At 46.5% G+C, this 12492-nt stretch overlaps 2 protein-coding genes across 5 annotated transcripts in view; both read right to left on the minus strand.

Moving 5' to 3' along the window:
• ITGAE (integrin subunit alpha E) overlaps positions 1–421 on the minus strand; it is a 63591-nt gene extending 63170 nt beyond the window's left edge. Inside the window, exon 1 of the mRNA XM_036269485.1 lies at positions 383–421. Coding sequence (XP_036125378.1) covers positions 383–416 — 34 coding nt within the window. The 5' untranslated portion in view covers positions 417–421. The remainder of the gene's footprint in view (positions 1–382) is intronic.
• Positions 422–1798: 1377 nt separating this feature from the next.
• Positions 1799–12492, minus strand: part of NCBP3 (nuclear cap binding subunit 3) — a 43903-nt gene continuing 33209 nt past the window's right edge. Inside the window, exons 13-15 of one of the 4 annotated variants that reach the window (XR_004960320.1) lie at positions 11848–12010; positions 3164–3290; positions 1799–3062 (exon numbers count right to left, since the gene is read on the minus strand). Coding sequence is in view for 3 of the 4 variants with exons in the window: in XM_036268304.1 (XP_036124197.1) it covers positions 11276–11384; positions 11848–12010 (272 nt within the window). In the remaining variant the exon portion in view is untranslated. Of the gene's footprint in view, positions 3063–3163; positions 3291–10877; positions 11385–11428; positions 12011–12492 lie in introns of those variants that run through there. The other 3 variants (XM_036268305.1, XM_036268304.1, XM_036268306.1) reach the window with 3 other exon arrangements.

The following is a 12492-nucleotide window of genomic DNA, read 5'->3' on the forward strand; positions in this document are numbered from 1 at the left end:
GGAGGGAACGGGGTGCCGGAGCTCCGCAGTCTGAAGCCACAGGCTGTCAGTGCTGTGAACAGAGCCTCTGAGGAAGAGCATCTCCCTGGGGATATTCCCACACCTTCTGACCTCTCAGCAGAGCCCTGAGGACCTGTTCAGTGGGGGTGTCACGGGGAGAGGGCCTGGCTGGGGAGAGAACGGGGTGCCGGAGCTCCGCAGTCTGAAGCCACAGGCTGTCAGTGCTGTGAACAGAGCCTCTGAGGAAGAGCATCTCCCTGGGGACATTCCCACACCTTCTGACCTCTGGCTCTGACTGAGCCCACTAGACAGACACCAGACAGACAGATTAGGCTGTGCGAGGGCACAGCAGCACCTCCGGCAGGGGGTGAGGCTGACTTACTGGTAGCGCAGAGCAGAACATGGAAGAGCCACATCCTAGCTGAAGCAGAGGCAGCGAAGTGAGTCTCAGCCAGCTCAGCTTCCCCTCCTCAGCTCAGGCGGCCAGGAGGCGGGGACAGAGGCAGACACAGGCAAGGACCCACAGGCAGACAGGCGCTTTCAAGTACACACAAGCGCTCCCACTGGTACACAGCTGGTCTTCGTGGCTTCCTCGGCAGCTGTGGCGGAGTCCTGGGAGCTTAGAGACACCTGCTGCCAGCCCTGTCCATCACCCACTTTCGTGGAAGGGTAAGCTGAGGTGTGGCCTGGACGAAACTCTGGATGTCCTTGGCCAGGAGCAGTATTAAGCTGGTTGTTGTTGATCATCCACGTAAGTCCCAGCCCCCGCCCCAGAACACACCACCAGACAACTCAGCCCAGCACCCAGCCCAGGGTCCTCGGTGACAGTTGCCTCAGCAGTGATCATGAGTCCCCCTCTGACCCATAGCTAGAAACTGGGCTCCTGTACCCCACCCTGAACTTGAAGCCCTGAGGCTACGGAGGGCCAGGTGTGTGGAAAGATCCAATGCATTGACTGAAAGTACTTCCTCAATTCAGCTGCGGCTGCATTCTCTAAAACCTGGCTAAGGCCTGGCTGGTGTGGCTTAGTGGACTGGGCATCGTCCCATGCACGCGCCAAGAAATCACTGGTTCAATTCCCAGGTAAGGTACATGCCCAGGTTGCGGGCTCGATCCCGAGTAGGGGGCATGCAAGAAGCAGCCAATAAATGTATCTCTCTCCCTTCCTCTCTCTCTAAAAATCAATAAAGACATAATTAAAAAAACAACAAAAAACTGGCCAGAGCACCATGACGCCAGAACTAGTTTAACAGAGCTCTGAACTGCCAGAACGGCAGCAGAATTAAATTCCCTAACCTTTCAGCCCACTCTGAGCCAACCAGTACCCCAGCAGACACGCTGCCAGCAGTCTGCAACCACAGTTAAATGCTAACTTCACAATTCATCAAATTTCCCCCGTGTGACCAAGTCTCGCAGAAGGTGTTTTCTCCCACGCCCTGCGTCCCAGGCTGCTGCCGTGCAGAGCAGCGCCGTTCCAGGGCTCTGTGCTGCGCAGTCTGCATCTGCATCTGCATCTGCACAGGCCGACACGGCAACCGCCAGCCACAGGTGGCACCCGAGCCCTGCCATGCCACCAGGGCCGCGAGGAACAGAATTTTATTTAATTTTAATTGGTTTACATTGAGAAAGGCAGAGATGCTCTCTCACAGGAATGGCTCCGTCTCGAGGGAGAGTGCTTCAAGTGTGAGTGGAAGTGCTGAAACATAGCAGACAATAGTGTTGACTTAATGATTAGAAGGAAATCAATTTTATTTTGTTTCTCACATTAAAAGCTTGCTTGGCCAAAGTCTTATCAAGATTGATGACACTTCAAACATTTTTGCATTGTCTGCTTTAGTTTTACCAAGTACCTACTAGTATGACAGACCCTGATGTTACATGGCTGTTAGATAGATTACAATTCACCAATTTCATATTTGAAGCCATCTAACAGAGAAGTTCAACAGCTGAAAAACGAAGTTCCAGGTCTGACGGTCTGATGATTTGCCTCCCAGATCACGATGGAGACCATCCCAAGTTGGCTAACCCTTGTCATAGACAGGAGGCCTGGCCTGTTGTCCCCCTCACCAGGGCTCAGTGATTCTCCCCTCCCCACACCTGTTCAGAGCCACAGGGGCTCCTCTCCCCACCAACGTCCCAGAGGGGCAAGAGCAGCCCCAAGCCACAGAGCAGACCAGCAGCAGGGACAGGCTGGAACCCAGGACTGTAGCTTGCTTGAGATTTCTGAGAAGCAGGACTTCACATTTGGAGTGTGAACTTCAGGACACCTCAGGAGACCAGGCTATTTTCTGCATCTTTGGTGATGTCTAGAATGAGGACCCACCCTGCGCCCCTATGAGGTGCATGCATCCAAGCTCGCTGATGCCAGCATGGCAGACCTCTAATCCTGAGCACACACAGGGGCTCTTCAAGTCCATCTGATAGTAACTGCTGTCCCCACAAACCCAAACCTAAGACCCTAAGGGCTGTGCACAAAGCTCGGTGTGCAGCAAGTACATACGTATTCAGAAGGAATGTGAAAATGATTTCTGAACTCATTTTATTTTAAACAAATGTTAAGAGGCCAGCTCAAGGAACATTCCACAACATAGATGAACGGAACTCTTCAAAAACATTAATATCATAAAAGACAAAGAAAAGCTAAGGAATTGTTCCAGACTAAAGGAGAATAAATGTAGTGCCCGACACTGGATTGAATCCTAGACACCCCCCCTTCCCAAAGAGCTCTAAAAAACATTATTGGTTCAGCAAAATATAATATCATTCCTGGGAATGGTAACCAGAAGGCAAGTCTCTGGTTACGGCCAGAAAGCTGAGAGGTGAATGGCATTATCCTGGTGAGTTACACAAAGGGCACCAACTCTGGCTGGAATTGATTTTCATTAAAAACAGGGGGTTGGGGGGACCACATTATTGGGACAGTTGGCAAAACTAAAACATGAACTACAGATACTACTGTACCAATGAGATAAAGTTAAAACAGTACTAAATCATACATTACCTGAATTTGATAACTATACTATGGTCATTATGAGAGAATGTTTGTCCTCAGGAAAGGTTCACTAAAATATTTAGAGAGGAAAGAACAAATGATAAAATGTGGCAAAATGTTCTTTATTCTACCCTTGAAACTGTTCTGTAACTTCAGAAATAAAAGTTTTACATTACGGGATGGAAGGGCCGTGTTCAGCATGATGGAAAAGGACCAGCTTCTCTGTCTTGAGAGTTGAGTCAGAAGCACAGTGTCTGTGCTCACCAGTGGGTGGGGTGTCCCACTTGCCTTCTAAGTCCTAAGAGGGAGTTTGTAAGAGGGAGGGTGTCACTGAGACTGGAGACAGGACCGCAGCGGAGGACAGAGCCGGCCAAGGGGAGCAGGGAAGACTGAAGAGCAGCAGCAAGCACCCCCGCTGATGCGCACTCAAAAGGGAGCCCCAGACTCGGTGCCAAGGGCCTTCCCTGCAAGCCCTCTGGCATTCTCAAGCCACCCTGCTGGGTCATCCCAGTTTCACAAATGAGGGGCCTGCTTGGCGAAGGTGGTTAGGTGATTTTGCCCAAGGCCATATGGCCAGTAAGGGGCAGAGATGGGACTCAAACATGTCTATCTTCTCCAGAACCAGGACTCCAAACCACTCCAAACCTGTGCCTTCAGACCTATGGGTCTGAATCCCTCCCAGTTCCTGAGCTATTAAAAAGCAGGGACTTCTGCCCTGGCTGGGTTGGTTCAGTGGTTATAGCATTGGTCTGAGGACTGAGGGGTCTCCGGTTTGATCCCAGTCAGGGGCATGTACCTAGGTTGCAGGTTCCATCCCCTGGCCCTGGTTGGGGTCATGTAGGAGGCAACCAATTGATGCGTCTCTTTCACATTGATGTTTCTCTCTCTCCCTCCCTTCCACTCTATCTGAAAAATAAAATAAAATAAAAAAATAAAATAAAATAAAAATAAAGAGCAGGGACCTCATTCCACAAACATACTGGAATCCTTGCATTACTAGGTGCCATGGACTGAATTGTGTTCCCTGACCCCCATATTAATATGTTGGAGCCATAACCTCCAACTTGACTATATTTGGGGATAGGGCCTTTAGGAGGTATTTAAGGTCATAAAGGTGGGCCCTGATCCAACAGGCATAGAAGAGGAAGAGAGAGATCCTAACAAAGACTCTCTCCCTCTCTCCCCCTCTCCCTCCCTCCCTCTGTCTCTCTCATAAATTAAATTTAAAAAAAGAAAGAAGAGGAAGAGAGCTTCCTCCCTCCAAGTGCATGCAACACAGGAAGGTCCTGCGAGGACACAACGAGAAGGTGACTCTCTGCAAGCCAGGAAGACAGGCCTCACCAGAACCCAACCATACTCATATCCTGATCTTGGACTTCTAGCCTCCAGATTGTGACAAAATAAATTTGTTGTTGAAGCCACCCAGTCTATAGTATTTTGCGATGGCAGCTCAAGCTGACAAATACAGTGGGCTACCTCCTAAAAAATCTCCCAAATAAAATGTTGAATGGTGTGTGTGTGTGTGTGTGTGTGTGTGTGTGTGTTGGGGAAGTGCTTAGTGGGGAGGGAGCAAGGGAGAGGATCCTCCTGATCTTTCGTAACAGAGGCTGGGGTGGGGGGGTTGCACATGAGTCATGGAACCAAGGGTCCAAGGGCTTAGACCTCTTGCTTGCCCCCACCTCCTTCCTGTCCAGCTTACAGTCCTGACGCTCCTTGGGAAAGGACAGCAAAGGGCCTAAAATTCACATTAACACTAAAAGAAAACTGGAGCTCATCTCAGTGGAGCCCTTCATGTGACAGATGGGAAAACTGAGGTACAGAGAAGTGAAGGGGCTTGCTTCATCTTTTGCTGTTTGTATGTGAGACAAAGTGAGTTCCCAGGGCTCTGGCCCCAGCCTCCATATTATTTGACTCTCCCCAAAAGACACTCTACCTGAGCTAAAGGTGCTGCACCCTGCTCACAAGAACCATGAGGAACCCTTACCAATGACAAGAAGGGACGCATCACAGGATTAAACACAGCAACCCCAGGAAGGGATGGGAATGTCATGTCTTCTCTCCTGCCAACTATGTGGGCCTCTTGCCCTTACTGACCTACACTGATCTAGGGGCAAAGGTGACAGTCTGAGGTCAAACACATCTTCACTACTGAAGAATCTGGTCACTAAGAGAAAGCCTCCAGAACTGCTCAAACAAAAACAATTAAGAGCCCCGGGCCCTGGCTGGTTTTGCTCAGTGGTTAAAGCGTCAGCCTGCGGTCCAGAGAGACCCGGGTTCGGTTCCCGCTAAGGGCACGTATCTTGGTTGCAGTTTGTCCCCAGCCCTGCTTGGGTTGTGCTGGTGGCAGCCACTTGATGTGTACCTTTCACATCGATGTTTCTCTCTCTCTCTCTCTTCCTTTCTCTCCCTCCTACTCTATCTGAACAAAAAATGGAAAAATGCCCTCGGGTGAGGATTTAAAAAAAAAAAAAAGAGCTCCGGGACAGGGTACTGATTAAACACCACCCACATTCTAGAGTTTCATTGATACAACAGCAAAACCCCACTTCAATGTCTCAACTATTGGAAATAGGCTTTTGAACTGGCATTTCCATGATGGCTTCTGGGAACATCAAAGGTCTGTGAAATGTTCATAAATTTTATGTTTTAATAATGTTACAGTATTGCCCTGGCCGGTTTGGCTCAGCCTTTGAAGCTTCGGCATGCGACCCAGAGTCCCGGGTTCAATTCCCGCTAGGGGAACGTACCCCCCCCCCCCAAATAAAGTAAAATAAAATAAAATATAAACATTGAAAAAAAAATGTTACAGTATTGCCTGGCCGGTGTGGCCCACTGGTTGAGCATCAACTCATGCATCAAGAGGTTGCCGGTTCAATTCACGGTCAGGGCACATGCCCAGGTTGTGGGTCAAATCCCCAGTGAGGGGCATGCAGGAGGCAGCCAATTGATGTTCTCACTCATCGATGTTTTTCTCTTTCTCTCTCAAATCAATAAAGAAAAAATATTTTTTAAAAATGTTACAGTATTTTTTCTTCTAAGATTTTGTAAACATATAGAAAAAGTTCTAGGTTACCAACAGTGAGAATACACAATAACAATCTGTCTTGAAGTGTGCTATTCTCAAGATTATAAATACATTCTGTCCTTTTAGCTCTTAAAGAAAAAAAAATAGTTTTACTTCTAAATTACTTTTTATATAAGGTTTAAAAAAAATTATACATCAAACTTATTTATATAGCAATTAATTAATCTGTGAAGCCATGAGTTGCTATTAACTTTAATCCACATTGCCTGTCAGCATGTTGCCAAAATGTTAAGAAGGCTCACTCCCAGAGAGATGGAATGCTACGTTAGGCAAAAGTTGCTGCGGGAAAGAGTTCTGTTTCCCTTCTTTGGACTGCTGTCACTCTCCTCACCAACAGAACCAGAGGCTAAGAACTGGCCCTGCAGTCCCTCTTTGGGGCATGCCGTCCACCTGCCCACTTCCTTTCCTGCTCTCTGGGGGCAGATGAATGCCTTTTTTTTTTATTTAAAAAAATTTATTTTGAGAGAGAGAGAGGGAGAGACAGAAACATCGATGAGAGAGAACATCGACTGGCCGCTTCCTGCATGCCCCCAACTAGGGATTTGGCCCACAACCTGGGCATGTGCTCTGACCAGAAATCAAACCAGCAACCTCTTGGTGCATGGGTAGATACTCAACCACTGAGCCACACCAGCCAGTTGAGTGCCTTCTTATCTACATAATTCCCTAGCAAATTCTTTATAGAGCTGGGAAAGCTGCAGCTCAGATCTGGCCAGATCACCAAAATGTGAATTTTATTGTGGTCTAATAAATGATATTTTTTCTTATACAAGTACACTGTATGTATTCTTAACAATCTTCCTCTTTTTGAATCTGGTGGTCTTGACTAGAAGTAGACAGACCTGCAGACAAAGGTGCCAGATCTGAAGGGTACCACAATCCATTCATTTACCGAATTCTCTTTAAGCACCACTTACTCTGGCTTGGCGTGGTGGGAGGATACAGAGGTAACAACATGAAGACACCTGCTCATTAGGAGCTCACAGGATAGCAGGGAAAATACAACAGAAAAAAAGTGTGGTGTGTACAAGGTAGAAAAACAAAGACTAGCCTGGAAAAGGACCCAGGGCCTCAGCAGAAAAACTGCTCCCACAGCGGGGGGTTGTACACATCCATTGCATGCCCATGGGGGACCTGTCAGGTGCCAGGCAGGATGCTAGCACTGGGGAAACCCCAAGAATGGGCTAGACAGGGTCCCTGCTCTCACAGGGCTTAAAGTCTAGCAAAAAGACAAAGTAGGAACAGGGAATTACAATCCAGTGTAAAGATGTGCAGGTTTAGAAGAGTACAGAGATTTGGTATCATATACACACTTCACTTAGGCAAAAACTATGGTATTTGTCTGGCAAAAGAGAGAGAGGGAGAGAAGAGAGAAAGGGAGGGAGGGGGGCAGAGAGAGAGAGAGACAGGAAAAAGGAAAATAACTTTAAGTCGTTTGGCCCAGTCCACCTGCCCCTCTACTCACTGAGCAGACAGGCAGGAGGGCCTGAAACGAGCCTGCGCCTCTGCTGCTCCCGCAGCCTGTCTTAGTCCCAAGAGCCTCTTCTCACCTGAGTGGGACTCTGACACCTAAAAGGAAGTGTTTTTATACAACATGGCCCTAATAATTGCAGGCCAACCACTTTACCTGGTGCTCAATCAAAGAAACCATGATCTGTTGCCACATGGGCAGGAGCAAACTGCACTCAGGATGGACCTCACGATGTTGGCCTTCAACATGGCACCTTCCTCAGGGTTTCCAAGAGGAATTTTGATTACACTTAATGATTCTCTTAGGCATGATTTTATAACCTAACCCTGGCGTGAGTCAAGACTACTATGGAACACAAAGCAGGGACCCATAACCTGGCTCTGGAAGTTGGGGGTAGCCTCATTGAGGGGTCTCTGAATCCTGGAGCATGAGGGAAAAGAAAAGGCAAGGCAGGAGGGGAACAGGACCAGGGGAAATGTGTCACTGAGGGAGGAACAGCACTGAGCAGAGTCTGGAAGGCTGGTGAGATGAAGATGAGCCCAGTAAGTAGTGAACAGAGGGCCGAGAGGATGAGGTGAACAGGCCAGAAATACTCCCACAGGTCAAATCTTGACCAGCCTTGTGAACTACCAAAGGAGTTTGGGAATTATTCCAAGGGCAATGATGAAGCTTTGGAAAGGCTTTAAGCAAAGAAATAACAGGAATAACTTCCATAAGAAAGTTCAACCTGAAGCACATGAAAAAATGGCTAACATCATTAGTCATCAGGGAAATGCAAATCAAAACCACAAGATACCAATTTACATCAGAAAATAAGTTGTTGACAAGGATGCAGAAATACTGGAAACCTGCTGAGGAGAAAAGAAAAATGATGCAACCACTTGGGGAAAGTCTGGCAGTTCCTCAAAAGGTTAAAGATGGAGATACAGTGTGACCCAGCAATTCCACTCCTAGGTACGTAACCCAAGAGTAATGAAAACATCTGTCCATGCAAAAACTTGTACATAAAGGTTCACAGGAGCACTATTCAGAATAGTCACAAAGCAGAAACAACCCAAATGTCCATTAACAGGTGAAGAGATAAATAAAATGTGGTACAGCCAAACAATGAAATATTATTCAGCAGCAGAAAGAACGGAAATACTGATACACGCTACAACATGGATGAACATTGAAAATACATTTAGTGAAAGAACCCAGTCACAAGTCATATCAAGTGTATGATTCCATTTCTGTGAAATGTGCAGAGCAGGCAAATCCAGACAGAAAGACTGGGTGCCGGGAGGAAAGAGGGAATGAGGAGTGACTGCCAATGAGTACAAGGTTTCTTTTTAGTGATGGCAATATTCTAAAATTGATATGGTGATGGTTGCACTTCTCTGTGAATATACTAAAAGCTACTGAAGCGTATACTTTAAATGGGTGAACTGTATACTATATAAATTATATTTCGATAAACTGCTAACAAGAGTTCATCCTGGCTACGGTGCAGAATAGAGGGAGATGAGGCAGAGACCAGCAAAGAGGCTGCTACGAGGATGGAGTGGGAGACCATAGTTGAACTAAGGGGAGGAGTTCACAGGACTGGACTAGAGGCCAGGTAAGGAGGTTCACAAGTTCCCCTGGGTAGCTGGTACCTCTCCCAAGAGGTAGAGTGGAAAACAGAAATGAGGTATCTAATTATTATTAAGCAGCATAAATGTATTTAAAATCTCGTACGTAAAAAGTGCATAGCCCTACTGCCCACATACATGAAGAGTGCCCAGCATAAAAGCCCACTAAACTGCCTGCCAGGGGACTGTCCTGACTGTCCACCCTCATTCCCAAACTCCAAAGAAAGGGCCAGCGCATTCAGGACACGCCTAAGATATTATAAAATCTGAGTGCCTGAGTGCAGGCTAGACAGCAAGAGATGTTAAGGCCAATAACTTTCAGAAATAAATTTAAAATCTTTCAAGATCCTTTTCTGGGTTCTGTGTGTTTGTGAGAATTGCCAGGCTGCTAAAGTGGGCATTTTTCTTGGTTAGATCAAAGACCAATTTTGACCACACATCACCACCCTTCCAGAAGGTCTTCCCTGGTCTCTACAGGAGACTGGTGAGGGCTAAAAGGCCACGGGACAGATGGGCCTGAACTACTGCTAGGAAATGGTTGCAACGGGGAATCCCAAAGGAAAGCTTGAGAGGGGACATTTTCTGAACACTGCAGAGACTTTGTCAGTTGGGACCCTGACCACAAAGACTTCTGTCCCACCCTGAGACTGGAATGAAATGGAGGTAAATCCCTGTCTACAACCTCCCTTGTCCCCTTGACCCTTCCCCCACCTGCAACAGAAACCAATCCTGGCCAGGTCACTGCAGCATAACTGTGGCAAACAGTCAACCACCACTGAGATACACTAGCAAAGCCAGAAGCTCTGGTTCCAGCCCATTCATTTACTAGATGGGGAAACCAAGGCTCAGGCTGATGAAGCAGAGCCAGGGGTTGGCATCCAGGTCTCTGACTCTCAGGACCTCATACTTCTCTCTCAACCAACTCCCCAAACCTTCCCCAAGAACCTGGCTCTCAGCTGTGCGCATCAAAGAGCAAGAGGAGCTGAGAAGCCTCAGAAAACTTAGGTCTCAACTGGCAGAGAAACCTAAACCCTCTCTTTCCTAGAAGGAAGCTGAAACATGTATCATGATTATATGCTCTAATCTTTCTAAAGGGAGAGAAAAAAGCAGGTAAACCAACAAAATAGGGATAACACAGTCTTTGTTGTAGCTCTCAAGTCCCACAGCCCTTTACTAACAGTGTTCTGCATTCAGTCAACTCTCCAGTGATCATAATTAGCTCAGCCCAAGTAAGGAACTCTAGAATCCAGGGCTGCACTGGGTACTGAGACGCTCCAGGCAGATGGAGAGTCGTGACATGACAAAAGGACAAGGCTTTACTATCCCTAACGCCCAAGTGCTAGTGAACTGAACTGAAACACTTTTTAAGTTTCAGAGGAATGCAAACATTAAATACTTCAAAACAAAAATTAAACAGGAAAACAAGATAATCAACTGCCTTTTTGTAGTTAAAATAATCTGAAAGAAGTTTAAAAATAAACAAACTAAAATTTCTATAACTATTATCTTATTTGCCAGTTTTGAAGATGTCTTCAGTGCCAGAACTTGGAGACAGAAAAAATGTCATTGTATTACTTCTGAAGTGATAATAAACAACAGAACCCCATCTCAGATGGATGGATTTCTTTCCTATAGTGGCCAAAAAGCAAGTTGAACTCTATGTACAACAGACTATACAATTAGGATCATTTAAAAATAATGAGACTCCTCTCTTTGCCTTCTTCCAAAGTATATAATATATATTTAACAGCACATAAGACACCACTTGAGCTTCCCTTGTAGCCAACAGGAAGTATTTTCACATATAAAAATTAAAAATTTAAACTTTTAAATCATTAATATTTTTTAAACATAATACAGACTTAAAAATTGTTCAACATTAACCCATGACCCCACCCCTAGCACAAAAAAATCCACCCCAATCCAGAAGTCACAGTTTTTGTTCCTAAAATTCCCACAGCACTGAACTTGATCTTCACTTCAAGCCGACTGATAACAAGAGGTCCCTAACAGACATCCCCAGGAACAGAAGCACGATCGACGCTGTGTCTCTTATCTACCTGGGCAGCACTGGTGCACCTCTGAGGTCAGGTCCATGGGATTCGGCCCCCACACTAGGGTCCTGGAAGGGTGAGCTGGCAGCTTCCCTCATCTTCCCCCTCGAAGGCTGTCCAATAAGCACCTGGGAATTGACTTTTCTTGGGAAAAGGGTGCTGGTAACAGCTGTCAGGGCCAAGGCAATAGTGAGAAGTTCAGTTCTCTGCTCTTTGGATGAACTGTGTAAAACATTTCTTTTAAAAGACACAATGTTAAAAATATTAAAAATGTCTACAAAATCTGGAGGGCTGTCTTTTTCTCAAAGGATAAAGCTTGTGGGGTGGTAGGAAAAAAAATTGAGGGCCCAGAACTATAACTCTGCAGCAAAAGATAGATAGATGCCCTTCAAACATGTCACATTCTTAAGAGGTCTTGCTAAAGTAGCAAGAGCTGAGGGTGACTGTTATGAGTAACAGCAGGAGGGGCACCAATTCCTGCAGGGGAGGTTCCTACTGTGCACCCCACCCTGCACAAGAATGTCAGGCTTTAGGGCAGCTGCCATGGGCCCCAAGGGCATCAGGACTCTGCCTCTGAACCAGAGCTGCTTTCCCGACTAACTTCGATCTGGAGAGATGGTAAGTTATCTAACCGGCTCTTCTTTTGGCGAGACTGTTCTTTCTCCTTAATCAGAGCCCCCCATGCCCTTTGCAGCTCGGAGTCATCTTCCTCAGTGCCAGGAGCCCTATGATCCACTTTCTTCATGTTCTTTTCTTTGGTCTTGGATGCAGATCCTAAGCGAGTCCATAAACTACCTGTTTGAATAAGAAGGCATTTTAGATTTGGTAGTCAATGCTGAGAAGCAGGGTAGTACTGAGGAAGCAGGGGTAATGTCCACATCCGATGAGCAGGACACACTGGTGGTGCTCTGTGGCACTAGCAACCACTGCACAGCCTTGGGGAGGTAATCTTACATCTGAGGCTGCAAACGCAGGGATCTGGACCTAAGGGGAGATTCTCACAGATAGGGGACATGTGCCCCCTCCCCTGATGCTAGCCATATCAGAGTCATCTGGTTTATGCCACACCTGCCCCTCTCTCACCATCCTGTACACAGCTGAATTTTTCCATGAGTGGGCATAGCTCATGCCCAGCCATAACATTCTACAAACTGATGGGTCTGAAACACTATAAACTTTCAAAGAGTCTTCCCACCCTCCATTAATTTTAAAAATATACTTTATCAATATCTAATAATGGAGAAATATGTGTTTAGAATTTCATAGTATAGCCATAC

Source organism: Molossus molossus, unplaced genomic scaffold (genome assembly GCF_014108415.1).
Source record: "Molossus molossus isolate mMolMol1 unplaced genomic scaffold, mMolMol1.p scaffold_m16_p_19, whole genome shotgun sequence".
Classification (NCBI taxonomy): domain Eukaryota; kingdom Metazoa; phylum Chordata; class Mammalia; order Chiroptera; family Molossidae; genus Molossus; species Molossus molossus.